Source organism: Stigmatopora argus, chromosome 18, assembly GCF_051989625.1.
Source record: "Stigmatopora argus isolate UIUO_Sarg chromosome 18, RoL_Sarg_1.0, whole genome shotgun sequence".
In the NCBI taxonomy this organism is placed as follows: domain Eukaryota; kingdom Metazoa; phylum Chordata; class Actinopteri; order Syngnathiformes; family Syngnathidae; genus Stigmatopora; species Stigmatopora argus.
The window spans coordinates 8,873,844-8,888,849 of NC_135404.1; the positions used below are offsets into that span (position 1 = coordinate 8,873,844).

At 43.8% G+C, this 15,006-nt stretch overlaps 4 protein-coding genes across 7 annotated transcripts; 3 read left to right on the forward strand and 1 right to left on the reverse strand.

Annotated features, from left to right (window-relative positions):
- Window positions 1–215: 215 nt before the first annotated feature.
- nog3 (noggin 3) lies at window positions 216–1,710 on the forward strand. The gene has a single exon (XM_077626309.1). It carries the CDS (start codon window positions 319–321, stop codon window positions 997–999), a length of 681 nt encoding a protein of 226 aa, XP_077482435.1. The 5' UTR covers window positions 216–318; the 3' UTR covers window positions 1,000–1,710.
- Window positions 1,711–4,127: 2,417 nt separating this feature from the next.
- LOC144092800 (chromobox protein homolog 2-like) lies at window positions 4,128–7,712 on the reverse strand. 2 transcript variants are annotated; one of them, XM_077625899.1, is made up of 6 exons: window positions 7,562–7,712; window positions 7,434–7,477; window positions 6,421–6,486; window positions 6,278–6,347; window positions 5,717–6,045; window positions 4,128–5,491 (listed from the first exon to the last, which is right to left on the reverse strand). In XM_077625899.1, exons 1-6 carry the CDS (start codon window positions 7,625–7,627, stop codon window positions 4,531–4,533), a joined length of 1,536 nt encoding a protein of 511 aa, XP_077482025.1. In that variant the 5' UTR covers window positions 7,628–7,712; the 3' UTR covers window positions 4,128–4,530. The 2 variants fall into 2 exon arrangements, with proteins under 2 accessions (XP_077482025.1, XP_077482024.1); XM_077625898.1 differs by having other exon boundaries at window positions 5,708–6,045; window positions 7,562–7,711.
- cox11 (cytochrome c oxidase assembly homolog 11 (yeast)) lies at window positions 7,169–10,512 on the forward strand. Of its 2 annotated transcripts, XM_077625901.1 has the most exons (6): window positions 7,169–7,250; window positions 8,800–8,837; window positions 9,026–9,342; window positions 9,556–9,711; window positions 9,788–9,913; window positions 9,991–10,512. In XM_077625901.1, exons 3-6 carry the CDS (start codon window positions 9,043–9,045, stop codon window positions 10,177–10,179), a joined length of 771 nt encoding a protein of 256 aa, XP_077482027.1. In that variant the 5' UTR covers window positions 7,169–7,250; window positions 8,800–8,837; window positions 9,026–9,042; the 3' UTR covers window positions 10,180–10,512. The 2 variants fall into 2 exon arrangements, with proteins under 2 accessions (XP_077482027.1, XP_077482026.1); XM_077625900.1 differs by lacking the exon at window positions 7,169–7,250 and having other exon boundaries at window positions 8,615–8,837.
- A 318-nt stretch (window positions 10,513–10,830) lies between these two features.
- On the forward strand, window positions 10,831–14,982 carry LOC144092799 (prolyl 4-hydroxylase subunit alpha-1-like). Of its 2 annotated transcripts, XM_077625896.1 has the most exons (15): window positions 10,831–11,137; window positions 11,388–11,462; window positions 11,534–11,630; window positions 11,706–11,857; window positions 11,956–12,093; window positions 12,174–12,419; window positions 12,505–12,662; window positions 12,726–12,902; window positions 13,013–13,080; window positions 13,385–13,484; window positions 13,560–13,613; window positions 13,701–13,766; window positions 13,835–13,903; window positions 13,979–14,075; window positions 14,533–14,982. In XM_077625896.1, the coding sequence occupies exons 2-15, from the start codon at window positions 11,390–11,392 to the stop codon at window positions 14,601–14,603; spliced, it is 1,566 nt and encodes a 521-aa protein (XP_077482022.1). In that variant the 5' UTR covers window positions 10,831–11,137; window positions 11,388–11,389; the 3' UTR covers window positions 14,604–14,982. The 2 variants fall into 2 exon arrangements, with proteins under 2 accessions (XP_077482022.1, XP_077482021.1); XM_077625895.1 differs by having other exon boundaries at window positions 12,505–12,902.
- Window positions 14,983–15,006: the final 24 nt, after the last annotated feature.

Sequence of the window (15,006 nt, forward strand, 5' to 3'; positions counted from 1 at the left end):
GGTTGGTCCAGCATCCTGATGACATCAGAGCCCGTCCTGCACACAGTGCGCTACTGATGACTTGCTTCTATTTGGGTGCGTGAAAAAGGGGGAGGAGGAGAGGGGAAGAGGAGGGACTGAGGGAGGGAGGGATGGAGGGAGGGAGGGAGGGAGGGAGGGAGGACAGTCATCCGAAGATAAGTCACAACTGGACCCCGAAGCTCGCCGTTCGACATGCGGTACGAACGGCATAAGGCTGGACGCGGGTCGCGGCCCGTGACGTGACTTGGCGTGGCTCCCCCCAAAAAGTGGACTTTTCCCCCCTGCCAAGTTTGGAAGATGGCTCCCCATCCCCATCCTCATCCTCATCCCCGGCTTTCTCGCCTGCTCCTCTTGGCCCTCCTCTTGGCCCGGGCCGGGAGCCAGCACTACTTCCTGCTGCGACCGGTGCCCAGCGACCACCTCCCGGTCGTGGAGCTCAAGGAGGACCCGGACCCTCTGCTGGACCCGCGCGAGAAGGACCTGAACGAGACGGAGCTGCGGGCCTCCTTAGGAGGACACTTTGACGTCCACTTCATGTCCCCGCTGCTCCCGGACTTGGACGAGGACGGTGGCGAGGCGGACTCCGAGGGCGCCGGGGACCCGGAGTCGGACTCGGGCCCCATGCCCAAGGACATCCGCGCCATGGATTTCGAAGTGCAGCTGGGCAAGAAGCAGAAGCCGAGCAAGAAGCTCCGTCGCCGGCTGCAGATGTGGTTGTGGTCGTACGCCGCCTGCCCGGTGCTCCATACCTGGACCGACCTGGGCGTCCGTTTCTGGCCGCGATACGTCAAGGCCGGCCGCTGCTCCAACAAGCGCTCGTGCTCCCTCCCCGAGGGTATGCGTTGCGCTCCCGCTAAGGCCAAACACTTGACGCTCCTCCGCTGGAGGTGCGTGCAGAGGAAGGCGGCTCTCAAGTGCGCCTGGATCCCTGTTCAATACCCCGTGGTGTCCGAGTGCAAGTGCTCGTGTGCGAACTGATTGACGGGATTGACTTGGTGTGCAAGAGAGAAGGAGCCCATTTTGGCACATATTTGACTAGGAATGGAAAAAAAATCCCAGGCAAAACTACAACGGTGCCTTGAGATACGAGGGTGCTTCGCTCGTCACTCAAAACACTCTCAAATACATCCCCCTTGAAATCAATGTTTAATATTTCTGCCTGCCACTAACTATTGGACATATCTTCCCGTCAATGGGATCCAGTGGCTTAAAGGAATGACGGAAAAAATAGCACATTTTGTCAAAATCTGATATGAAATCCTATTTCGCTTTAATTCAATAACACCAAATTGGTATCTGTGTTGTATACACTGCCCTGCGATTGGCTGACCACCGATTCAGGGTTTACCCCAGTTAGTTGGGATAGACTCCAGCACCCCCCGAGACCCTTGTGTGGATAAGCGTTTCATAAAGTGAATGAATTTTGTATACACGTAAGCCACCTGGGGCAATATAATTTATATATACATATATTCCATACATGGAGACGGGTTCAGCTCCCCGGTTAGCCACAATAATATTAGGCTGAGATGAGAGTATTGCTATTTTATCTCTTCACGTGTTGCTTCACCATTTGTGTTCCATCCCAATGCTAATTGTTAGCTCACCTATGGAGTTTTGCATTGGTTGTCAACATTAAGCTAAGCCGGTAACGTCATTTTTGTTTTGAGTTTGAAAGTATTACGAACTTCTGGGCGTGTCAATAAATTGCTTCAGATCTTTTACGGAAAAATATACTTGGTTGTGCCGTGACTGAAATTCACTGTCACCATAGCAGCACTCTTATGGCAAAATTCTGCGGAAAAAGTGTGTTTTCGCTTTTTTACGTATATATTTGTAACTTGGTACGTTTTGATGGCGTATGCGCAATAGTGCTACCAGTGGTTGGGAAGAATCACTGCACACATAAACTGCTGTCTTGCAGAGTCCTCATAGTGCAAGCACTGTCCTTTCATCACCCCAGCGCGAGGAGCCGGCCGCCAGTCCAGGCCGCCAAGCAAACACAACACCGTCCAGAGACGTCCCCGTGAAGACGACGTCATCTTACAACTGCCGACGTGAATCAGGAAAGTTGCTTTGGTATTTTTGGAGTTGTATTCTGTGTGTAAACAATTTGTTTTCAGTCTCTAGTGGGAAGCGGGAGAAGAAATGTGAAAGTGTTTGTTGTGTGGTGGAGTCTCCTGTTGGCACAAAGGCAAGCAGACTCTCATCAATCTGCTGCTGCTAAGTGTCAAAACAGACCTGAAGCCAACACACACACCCACATATTGTGGTTAGGTAATCCCAGTTTGCGTGTTTCTGTTCGCTTTTTTTGTCTTTGTGTCGGAGATTCTCATAGGTGTTGGTTCTGAAGACAAGATCATCTTCTAATTAATTTATTTCCAATGAATCTACATTGATTTGAAGACCTAAAAGGACAGCATTTAACTCATTCGCTGCCTGAGGCGGCGATTATAATCCATTTTGACGGGGGGGTTAGGGTCAAAAGGTTAGGAGTAAACTCTAATCTTAGAACGGACTGGGGGTTAAAAGTGAGTCTAATGTTATGAAAATTAACATTCATATCTAAATGTTCATATTTACTCATCATTTTTTGTGTATAATGCAGTACGGTGAAGTCAAACGGCGTCGATAAGCAGAATTTCAGGAATAATCGGGAATATTGATTCGAAATACGAGTTTAAAAAAAACTCCAGAGCGGAACAGCTATATTTGACAAGCCCTTGGGGCCTTTTTGCGTCTCGCTTTGGAGCGCTCGAACAGCGAATAGGTGAGTTTTATAGCGAATAACGGAGGATAAATTCCCCTTTAATTTGTAAGTTGGGCAATTTGCGAACGATCTGGGCAACATTGTCTAATGTGTCCATGCGTGTCACACACTGAGCCACAGTGTTGCGTGTTTATGCATACCGGCACGCTGTGAGGGTGCCTTGTCGCCCGCCGCCTGTTTGCTCAAACTTATTTTGGGAAAATTCCACTACACCGCTGCATCAGCAGCAGCTCTTTTACTGTACCTTAAGTCACCCGCGTGTCAGCTGTCCTCAAGCTCTCATTAACATCACGTATTAATTGACTTAACTTGGTAGTGAATGATGATTGACTGCCATTGACATTGATGGACGTCCAATCCATTGAGAAAAGAATGGTTTGGATGTTTATCCCCCTCAGTGGAAGATAAAAAATACATTTAACATTTGGGTTATTGTCACTTAGACCAATTACATTTGTAATATGTGAATAATTAAATAACTAATTTGCATAGTTATTTCATGTCATGTAATATGGAGAGAAAGTTTAAAATGTTTTAATTGAAATTTCTATATAGTAAATGTCAAGTGTAACATTAGGTGAATTTAATTTAAATGTTATTCCAATTACACTGCATTTGGACATAGAAACTGATTGAATTTTCAACGTGATTCATTGAGGTAATGTGCATCTTAATTTAATGTCAAATAATTTGGATTAAAAGGTTACATTGGAATACAAGTGTATGTATATATATATATATATATATATATATATATATATATATATATATATATATATATATATATATATATATATAAGCATATTTCAATGTTTCACGTTTAGTGAATGTAAATGTTATCCTAATTACACTGCATTTATTTGGACATTTAAAGTGATTGAATTTTAAACATGATTGATTAAATAACCCCAATTTGCATAGTTATTTCATGTCAAAGCATGTGGAAGTAAAGATTAAAAGGTTAAATTGAAGAAAAAAAAAACTATTAAAAACGGTAACATTAAGTCAACTTAAATGTTATATCAATTAGACTCCATTTGGATATTTAAACAGATTAAATTTTAAACATGATTGATTAAAAAACCCAATTTGCAGTTATGTCATGTCATTTGGATATAAAGACTAAAAGGTTATATTGAAATTTTAAAGTAACATTAAGTGATTTTAATTTCAATGTTATTCCAATTGCACTTAATTAGGATGTGAACGCAAATAACAAATAATTTTCATGAATTTCCTTTTTGCTTAGTTGTGCTCGATTTACACTTGTTCTGCTTCATAGCCCGACGGCGCTCCCTACTGTATCAGCAGGAGAACACCATCAATACACCTCATCTCCACTAGGCACAACCATGATTTATTTAAAATACATAAATTGAAAAATGAGGCACACAGTCAAGTCATGTGGAGGTGGCTAGAAAGATATTTACAGTATAAATTAAACGATCAATAATGTGTGTGTAATACTGTCAATTAAATTACATTCATAGCACCTTTGGTCCAAACACAAAGAACAAAACCCACAAAATAGTCAAATGTACAAAATACAGATCACATTAGTTCAGTTTTTCTGTAGCAATGTGGACTGGAACCTGAGGCACTGAGAACTTCCTGTTTTATTGGCGCAGACGGAAAACTTGGCGTCACGGCCGCCATTCCTCCGGTTGCCCAATCTGGTCGCCGCTAGCACCTTAGTCGCCGCGATGTCACAAGTGGGCGTCGCGACCCCCGCGTCGGGGCTAGTGGTTGCGTGGGTTGAAGAAGCCCACGCTAGTGGGCGACTCTTTAACGGTGACGGTGAGGAAGTTGGCGGTGACGTCGGTGACAAAAACGTGCTCCAGAAGGTTCCGCGTGGGGCGCCAGTCCGTCTCGGCGTCCGACTCGGTGGCGGCATCGCCCAGGCTGGGCCGACTGTTGCTAAGATACGAGGCGGCGTCCCGCTCCGATTCGCCGCTGCTACTGTCGTCCGAATCGCCCGTGCTGAGCTCGTTGAGGCCGCGGACGGAGTTGCATTCTTCTTGCCGGCCGGCGGCGGCGAGCGTCGAGTCTTTCCGGTTTTTGTCGCCGTCGGGCCCCACGGGTGGGAGCGGACGCTGCCTTTCAGGTATCACGCACGTGTCTTTGATGACCACGAGGCTGCCGCTCCGCGAGCTGGCGCGCACCGCCACTCCGGAACGTACCACCGCGCCGGAACGTACCACGGCGCCGCTCTGGCTGGCGGGCGGCGTCTTGGTGACGCTCTGCAGGTTCAGCGCCCGCAGGCCAAGGGTCTGATTGGTCGCCCGTTGCGAAGACGACGACGGCGTTTTGGGAAGCGCCCGCTTGTGCTGGAGAAGACCCGGGTGGGCTTCGTGCCTCCTCGGACTCGGCGCCGACGCCTGACCGCCCCCGAAGACGGCTCTCGAGGGGGACGGCGTCCCTTTGAGGTAGTCGCTCCGTCCCACCGCCGGCCCCGACGCGGAGCGTTTGAGCTCGCCGTGCGACGTTTTCCTTTGCGGCGAGCTGCCGGCTTTGCCGGGCAGCGGCGAGGACCCCGGCGCGGAGCTTTTCCAAACGCAGCCTCCTTTGGACGCCGACACCTGAGAGAAATGAGACCCTTGGGAAGAAGCACCGTGATGGTCTCTGGTGGTCCTGCCGAGTCCCGTGTAGGTGAAGCTGGCTGGCTGCAGGGGCTTTTTTAACCCCGACCGGGGGTCCACCCTTGGAAGACAACAGACCAGACCATGGTTAATAAGACTTGCCAGAAATATATATTTTTTTGTGTTTCTTAGATTCCTGTTGATAAAACTTTGACGATAGAACTTTAACGAATATATGTAGGTGACAGAAGATTTTCAATTCGTTGTATGCTTTGACATTTTTCCAATGCAAAAAGTGTGTTCATCGGCGACATCATCCAAATATTTCATTTCATACTTTCCATACTTGCGTAGGAACCCTGGCAGCAGTTGGTGGTGGTGGTGGTGGCTCGGGCCCGGCGGCACCGGCGGCGTCCTGCTTTTCACGTGCCTCAGGGCACCCATGTCGGCGTGGAGCGGTTTCCGGCTGCGCTTCTTGCGAGGGGGCTCGGTTTTGGCGGGGAGGATCTGAGGCCTCTTCTGGGGGACGGGATGCAGCCGGGGGCCCGCCGCGACCTTTTTGTGCTCGTGCTCTTCCTCGTCTTCCTCCTCGGACGACGACGCCGCCGACGAAGAGACGCCGGAGAAAGACGAGGATGACGACCGGCTGTCTTTGGCGATGGGTGGAATGGGAAGCTGAAGATAAAAATCGACAAACTCAGGTAAATTACCGTAATACACTGAATTTATATGATTTGATTTTGTTTTACATACAGATGATTAAATATATTTCAATAATGGGTCTTAGTGAGAGCATGGTCGTCACTATTATTAGATATATTTGTTAAAGGGTCTTAAAAATTAAAAATACATTTAAAATAGTTAAAGCTGGTTCATTAAAGTGAAAGTAAAAAGAAAGTGAAGTTACAGGATTCTTGCGTGGTCGTCCTCTCGGCCTCTTTCCTTTCTTTTGGAACAGCATTTCTCGCTCTTGTTCCCTAAAAAAACACGCAATTTAGTGAAAGCATATATGCACTATATTATATGATTGCACCTCAATTATTAAATAACCTTTTGTGAAAAGCTGCCAGTAACCTTGGGTCCAAAATATTCTCTTCCGGCTCCCAACTGTTGTGCCTGGAACAACAAAATCAGTGGATTGGCAGCCATTGACATTGATTTCAAAATTCATCTATCATTTCCAATGTAGATGCAATTTAAAATTAACCCATACTGAGCCGATTTTTACATTTTTACAAGACACTCGTTTAAATAATTGGCTGCGTATGATGGTGCTGTGCGACCAATCCATTTTGACTGATTTAATTTGCACCTCTCAGTCAAAATTCAAGGAATCTAATGCTGTCAATAGCACTGAAAGATGAGCCTTTACGGCCAGTCCTCCCAGTTTAAATGAATTGGACATCTGTGACTTAAACAATTTTTAAAAATGACTTAAGCAGACTATTTTCCCTTTTTTGCATTAATATAATGTTATAACTGTAAATAGGATTAAATTCATGCGTCAATGTATGACTATCCTATCAATAAAATAAAATTAACGGGACAACACACCAGTAAACAAAGACAGTACATGAATAAAAATGTCATATTTGGTGACATTTGTGATCATTCTCACTTTGGAGCAATATAAAAGGAAAGCATGTGAATAGTAATGTCAAATTGAACTCTTGGTTTACAGGGGCAAGGTGTTATTTTTATTTATATATTTAGATGGAATTAAGCATTATGGGATCATTAGTATGAACTGCTACGATCATACAAGGAGCAAAAATGAAGAAAATTAGCACAAACGGCGGCAGCTTGGTGTTTTTGTTTATGGGGGTGTGCTCGTTGAGACAAAAAGAAAGCTGCACCTCTGCACAAGGTACAACGTTAAGGTAAGAGTAGGGGGAAATCGGCAAAAGGACAATTTGGGGGGTCTTTTTTTTAATCATATTGTCTACTGGTTGTTTTCTCGCCTGCTAGCTCGCGGTGTGCGCGTGCGCGAGGGCACGTGTTTGTTTGTGTGCGTGCGTGCTCGCTTAGCATCGGCGGCTAGTCGAGACAGGCTAGCGACTTACTTGGACGACCACCCTCTCCACTTGACAAGATACTCGAATTTCCCCTGGAAAAAAGAGCAAAAAGGCGTCCTCGGAAGGGTTAGAGGAGATCCGGGGGTCTCCTCCGGGGCCGTCCGTGGTTTGCTCACCTTTCTCGGCCGCTTGCTTAGGATGCATTCGGCATCGAATACCTGGCCCACTGTGACCCCCTCCATTGCTCTGAGCAGCAGGACGGCCGGGAATTGGACGCCTTTTTGTCCAAAAATGGCCTCCGTAGACGCCCTTTCTCATGTTAAGAATTTAAAACTGCATTTTTATCAAATCAAATATAATACATTGACCTTACGTATACTCTCTTTTGGTTGAAATGTCATTACAAATAGACAGACACTGACACATAACAAAGACGCACAGAGAGCAATAATTTTGAAGCGTAATAGTTAATGAAAACATTATAAACTTGCATAAATATAAAAAAAATAATAATAATAAGTGGTCAAGAGGCAAGCATATGGAATTAGTATGAACTGATGTTGATGTGCTTGACCTTTTGGTGCACAACATGGGTCAATAGTGACTTGGCTGAGTTTTTGTTTTCTATAACCCTGTAATAAATTATTTTCATTAACTATTTTAGTAATTATACATTCTCAATTCATTTTTCCTTTCTTACTTTTTGAATGAAAACACATTTTGATTCACTACCCTTCGAATGCACAAAATGGGTCAAAACTGACCCATATTCAAGGCATCAAAAAAATAAACGGGAATGGCGAGAAAGTTTTCCGATATTTCCCGTTTTAAAATGAATTGATAGATTGAAGATTCACTAAAGAAAACTCATCCAGGATGAAATAATATGCCTCAATGCTTTTAAATATAATTTCCAATAACTACAACTACTACACCTTTGCTCTGTCCTCGCACATCATTTATCATCACACTTAAAAGTATATTTGCCTTTTGTTATGATCCATTTTATGCATGTATTTATTTTTATTATGTAGTTTAACGTTCTCAACTTAGCATTTAATCAATAGCCAAAAACGAAATAAAACATTCTTTAACTTTTTTTACCCAGGGATCAATGTGTTAATATTCATTAAGAGAAACAAGTTAGTTGTACCACTATATGTACTACGATTGTGTTTAATAGAAAGCGGAACCAATGTTCAATCACGGTTACGGGGGATCATTTGTGTGCAGCACGTTAATCATACTTGTGTAATGTGTTTCACTCAAATACGTCCGTTGGTGGCGTGAATGACAGCAATCTTCACCTCGGACGAAATTAAAACGATCAAGTGATGGGTTCATTATATAAATTAAGCGTCCTTATTACATGACTGATTCCACTTCAAGTTGTTATTTTCGTTTTTATTTGTAGTGATTAGAAGAGACGAGCTGCACTGTGGACACTTGCAGGTCAGATAGAATTCTTTCTAACACTTGAGTTTTAAGATCCATTTGAATATTTTTGTAATCATTCGCAAGACTTTTTTTGTTACTGTATATGTGTATATATTATATCATTAAAATTTGTAATAAAGGAGGAAATATTTTTCTAAATTATTTGTATTTTTTTAAAATTATTAAAAACTACTTCCATGCAGGTATCCTCCTTCCAGCCATGCTGCTGCCTGTGTTCTTCCGCCATTCGCTGCGAGGCCTCGGCGCATCCGTCTTCTCGCCTCCGAGATGCTTTAGAGCTCTTCACTTTGACGCAAGGAAGCCGGTGCACTCCACCTGGAACAGGGTTCAACTGTGGCACCAAGTCCACAGCCGCGGACTCAAGAGCAAAAAGCGTCCGAGTCTAGAGGAGCAGAGGAAGTACCGCAATAAAACGGTGCTCACGTACATGGCAGCGGCGGGCATTGCTATGGTTGGATTATCCTACGCCTCCGTGCCGCTTTACAGACTCTATTGCCAGGTGAGCTTGAGGGTGAAGGGTCATTAGTGGACCCCCGGGTTATGGCATCCCTACCCTAATTTTTTTTCGTCCCATTTTTACTTTCACCGTTACTGTAATGATACTTTCTATTGCCTGCCATATGACGATTTCCAACTCTGGAACGGATTAATGTCGTAACTCGGGGGTCTACTGTACTTTCATCAAGCGAATCGGGCTGAATTTCTCTACCAGGCGACAGGACTCGGCGGCACCGCCGTGGCCGGTCACGACGTGGAAATGGTGGAGAAAATGGAGCCGGTGAAGGAGCGCGTCATCAAAGTCACCTTCAACGCAGACACGCACGCCAGCATGCAGTGGAATTTCCGACCACAGCAGACGGAGATCTTTGTGAGGAGTTCATTTTTTTTCATCCGCATTCCATCACAAACGGGATTGTTTTGTCAAACATTGACCATTTACGCAGGTGGTCCCAGGTGAGACGGCGTTGGCCTTTTATAGAGCGAAAAACCCCACGGCCAAGCCCATCATTGGCATTTCCACCTACAACGTGGTGCCGTTTGATGCCGGACAGTACTTCAACAAAATTCAGGTAAGCTCACCTGGCAAACGATTGTGTTCAGGGTTTGATTTTGGATACGGATGGGTTTGACTTGCGTGTCGGCTTAGTGCTTCTGCTTCGAGGAGCAACGTCTGAACCCTCACGAGGAGGTGGACATGCCCGTCTTCTTCTACATCGACCCCGAGTTTGACGCGGACCCCAGGATGGCTCGGGTGGACACCATTACGCTGTCCTACACCTTCTTTGAAGCCAAGGAGGGTCTGAAACTACCTCTGCCAGGATACAGCTACAACTGAGCCCGCTTTATGCCACGAAAAATTGGCAAGACTTTTTACCTTCAAGTTTCCATTACAGTACGATGAAACTTTTTAGAGCGGATCAAAAATTGATGATAGGAGAATATTTCAAATTAGCCATCATTCATCACCATTATGTGACTACAATCATTTGAAGACTTCAATCTAAATATCTATTTAAAATGCTGAGATTTATCATTAAATTGCGAATTTCTGAGGTCTAATGGAGAAAGTTGCCATTTTTGTACCGCTGGCCTGGCTGAGCAAAATGTCAAGAGGTCATGAAAAATTGATGATTTTAAGAAAATATTAATTATATTTACCAAAAAATGATTTCCGTATATATGTGTCAATCATTCACATACAGTCATTTAGCCTTGAGTATTTTGGACGGTCTAACAAAACCAGTATGGACCTTTTTGGTGCTCATGATGTTAAAAAAAATGTTTTCACAATATCCAAGCGTTCATTTGAGAATGGGGTTTGCAAACAAGGGTCACAGGAGACCACCCGCAGTATCCAGTTTATATGCCGTTTCACACTTCAACATCCCAGATGCGTTCTTGGGGCGGGCTCACATGCTCATCGGTTTGCTTCGCCCTTCTCTTTCAAGTAGGGAGTCAACCATTTAGGCAGAGCAGTTCTTTTTTAAATTTGGTACAATGTGGGATGGGCTGATTTTATTGCTAGTGTGCGTGCTGTTTTACACTATTTTAAACAATTATGAGTTGTTCATTATGGTGTTAACCGCTAACACTCATGAGCATCATGGGCGGGGTGAAGCGTTGATCGCCAAGACAAAGCGTTGTTTGGATGTAATTATGCAAACATGTCAAACGTAACCAGCCAAACTTGTAAGGCGAAAAAACCTAAGAGAACAAAATCAGGTGGGGATCTGAAATGAAGCCAAACTGACTAAGGTCAACCTAAAGAAGACCTCGGGAGACGGACTATAAAGGTAAAAAGCTGTTTATACCTGTTAAATGTTTCCCTTGTATTCTTAATTGCTAGAATTGAATTTTTTTTAATTTGTTAACCGTGAATTATTTGAGTTATTGTTTGTTCATCTTTCTCACAGATTGTGTTCAGGGATTGTGATAATTGCAATAATGAAGTATTTTAAACAGCACAAACATTTGACAATTCATTTAAACAAAATAAAAAGAAATCAAGGATTTATGATGATGTAACACCTGTTTTCCATTTAGATATGGAAGTCTGTTACCTGTTGTTGATTCTCTTCAGCTTCTCCTCGGCTCATGATGAATTCTACTCGTCCATAGGCAAGTCCCCTTCATTATAAAACATACTTTTGTACCATATTGTGCAAGTGAATTATTCTGTATGATTTTAGGTCAGATGACAGAGCTGCTTTACGTAGAGAAGGACTTGTTGACCTCGCTGGCGAATTACATTCAAGTGGAACAGATCAAGCTGGACCAGATCAAGAGGTTTGCCACCTCGAGATCGAAATTTGCTTCAGGTAACACAAACCATCCTTTCACATGTGTGGTTTTTATACTCAGGTGGGCTCAGAATCAGGCAAATGTTTTGGCATTTTCCATCGAAGACCCCGAAAGCTTCCTGGGCCACCCTATAAACGCCTTTTCGCTTCTGAAAAGGCTAAACCGTGACTGGGGCAATTTGGATACCTTTTTACGCACCAACCTGTCTACCGGTAAACTGGAGTTAACACACCAATGTGAAAAATAGACCGATAGCTCGAACCTCCATCCAGATATTCAAACCATACTTTTTCCTTTTGCGGCATTTCAGATTTTTTTGACAGCCTCGGAGTCGGGATGGAGAAGTTCCCCAATGAGGGCGACCAGGTAGGCGTGGCCGAAGCCCTCCTGAGGTTGCAGGACACATACGTGCTGGACACTGACACCCTTTCCAAAGGGGAGCTTCCTGGTCAGTAGCCTGCGATTTGACTAGCGAAGCCCATTGGACGGACCTGAAAGCCTGAGTACGGTCTCCCTTCCCCCTGACAGGAACTTCCAGACTCCTCACCGGCCTGAACGTGGATGACTGCTACTACCTAAGCATGGTGGCGTACAAGAAAAATGACTTCTATCACGCCGTTTTGTGGCTGTCTCAGGCTCTCAGGCAGCTGGAACAGGGGGAGACCCCCACAACTGTGGATGCTGTCACAATCCTGGACTACCTCAGCTACTCCCTCTACATGCAAGGAGATCTAGAGGGCGCCACCCGCTATACCAAGCAGCTGCTGCGGATCGGTTAGTTCACTGGTGCACATTACGTCGATGGCCAATACATCTATATTTGAGTTAACATTCTGTTTTTAATTTGCATTTTTTTTAGATCCCCTAAACCAGCGAGGCCTTGACAATCTCTTTTTCTTTGATTTCCACCTGGAAAAACAAAAGACCGGCCAGGAAACACCAGAACCACTCGAGACGGGACGAGGTGGTTACGACGCCGTGTACGAGCAGCTGTGTCGCGGCGAGAGCGTCAAGTTGGTGAGGTGGCGTCACGAACGGACGTGGATGTTTCGCTATACTCTGGGTTCGTCTTTCCGACAGACAGCGCGCAAGCAGAGCCGCCTCTTCTGTCGTTACCATGACAACCATGGGCATCCCAGCCTCCTGATCGGTCCCGTGAAAGAGGAAGACTTGTGGGACCAACCCCGCATTGTCCGCTATTACGACATGGTGACGGACAGCGACATTAAAATGATAAAAGAATCGGCCAAACCCAATGTGAGTTCAAAAACAGTCATTTGTGAGTTCAAAAAGTGTCCATTCTGAAATGCTTTAACATGACTTGTTCCCGTTCTCTCCCATCGGCAATCTGGTGATGACTAAACTAGCTTATTCGCTCCGAAGTCCAAGGCGAGAACAACAAGAATTATGCAATTCCGTCTAGAATCTCCCAAAAGTAAGAATGCACAAATGGGCACAAGTGTGTGCGCACGTTTCTGTGTTTTACACCAACACACACAAATTAGAACTTCAAGTGGGAAAGATCGGGATGTCATATTTGTGAGGCTATCATTTATTTGGCTTATGACAACATTTCTAGACACAATACACACTTTTTAATCCAGTATCTCACCAAGATCACAATGAAGTTAACCACTCTCCTTTTCATAGTTTTCAGGAGAAAAAGAAACAACTGATATAAATGTATAACTGTGCACACCCTCGTATAAGTGGACACTGGTCATTTCTTCCCCTTTCAGCGCCTGGCTGGGCGAAATGGAGAACACGGTTGTGGACAAGCTGGCCAAGAGACTGAGCGACATCACAGGCTTGGACACGTCCACCGCGGAAAAGATGCAGGTTTGGTTTTTGACGTCTAACCATGAATTTATCAACAAAACTGCCATTTTTTTCAACTGCGTTTCACAATGCAAGGTGGTCAACTATGGGGTCGGAGGACAGTACGAACCACATATAGACTTTGTAGAGGTAAATATTAACTGGAGATGCACACACTCATAGCTTTATGTACATTTGTGAGCAATGTAAGATTGATTCATATTTTCTTATTGACAGGATGATGTCGAAGAACCCTACGCAGAATTAGGCACAGGCAACCGCATCGCCACCTGGCTGCTTTACGTCAGTACATTTTGGTAAAAAAAAATCTTTGTTTGCGTAATTAACGTTGTTTTGGCAATCTGCTGCAGATAAGTGACGTACCGGCAGGGGGCGCTACGGTTTTTCCCAGAGTTGGCGCTATTTCTTTGCCGATAAAGGTTTGCTTAACCTCCGGGTGCAGGAAAACGTAAGAATGTATACGTAAATGTTTTTTTTATGCCTTTAAATGGCAGGGATCAGCCGTCTTCTGGTACAATCTTCAACCCAGCGGAAAGGGAGATTTTCGGACACAACACGCAGCTTGTCCTGTCCTAGTGGGGAGCAAATGGGGTGAGGTTTCCTTTTGGACGACTTCAGATTTGATAGAAAAATGAACAGAAATGAATAAACAGTTAATGTAAATTACACTGCAAAGGTTGAACCATTAACTATAACAAGCACATAACTTTATATAACAATACTTTTTCCATCTCGTTTCAACAAATGATTTTTCCAACCTGTTCGTGGAGTGATGCACTCAAATGATTGGTTTTTTTAAAAATGTATTAGTTTTTTTTTAATCCCATCTTTTTACCTGCTTAGACTCAGAGAATAATAAATCTGAGTGTCTGGAAATAGCAGCCCAACTTAATACAGTTCCCATTTGTGATGGGTCTCTTTAAAGTATTGTTTTTTTTTGTTGTTGTTAATTTTTTCAAATTAGTTGGAGCTCACTGCAAACTTATGTCTTTTTTTAAGATGTTACAATCCGTGATATATAAATGTCAAACTTTGGGACTTTTCACAGTGGCTAACACGTGGCTGCACGAACGAGGTCAAGAGTTCAGAAGAAGATGTGGTCTCCAAAGTACCGACTGAATGTGGAGGGATCAATGTTAAAATGATAAAATGATGATTTCCATGATAACCATCTTTTTAAATGTACTTGAATTTTTTCTGTGAGGGAATGTGTAAGTTGTATTTTCCGTTTTGGTTGCTCATTGAAAAAAGAAATAGTGAAATGTTATCTTGGTCACTTTAAAAATGGTGGGTATTTTTCTTCGACCATTCCTGTAGAAAGGAATAATTGAACTAACAGAAAAAAACACATTAATATATTCATATTTCTATGCAAATGTGGTGGAGATGATCCATGTGAGCATATGTGGGCGTGGTCCTTAACTGCTTGTGTTGTTTTTAAATGAACAATTCTATAGTCATTTGTCCTGTAAAGAGTTTAAATATTTGGAAAGTTACTAATTAAAAGGGGTTTTGGATGAAG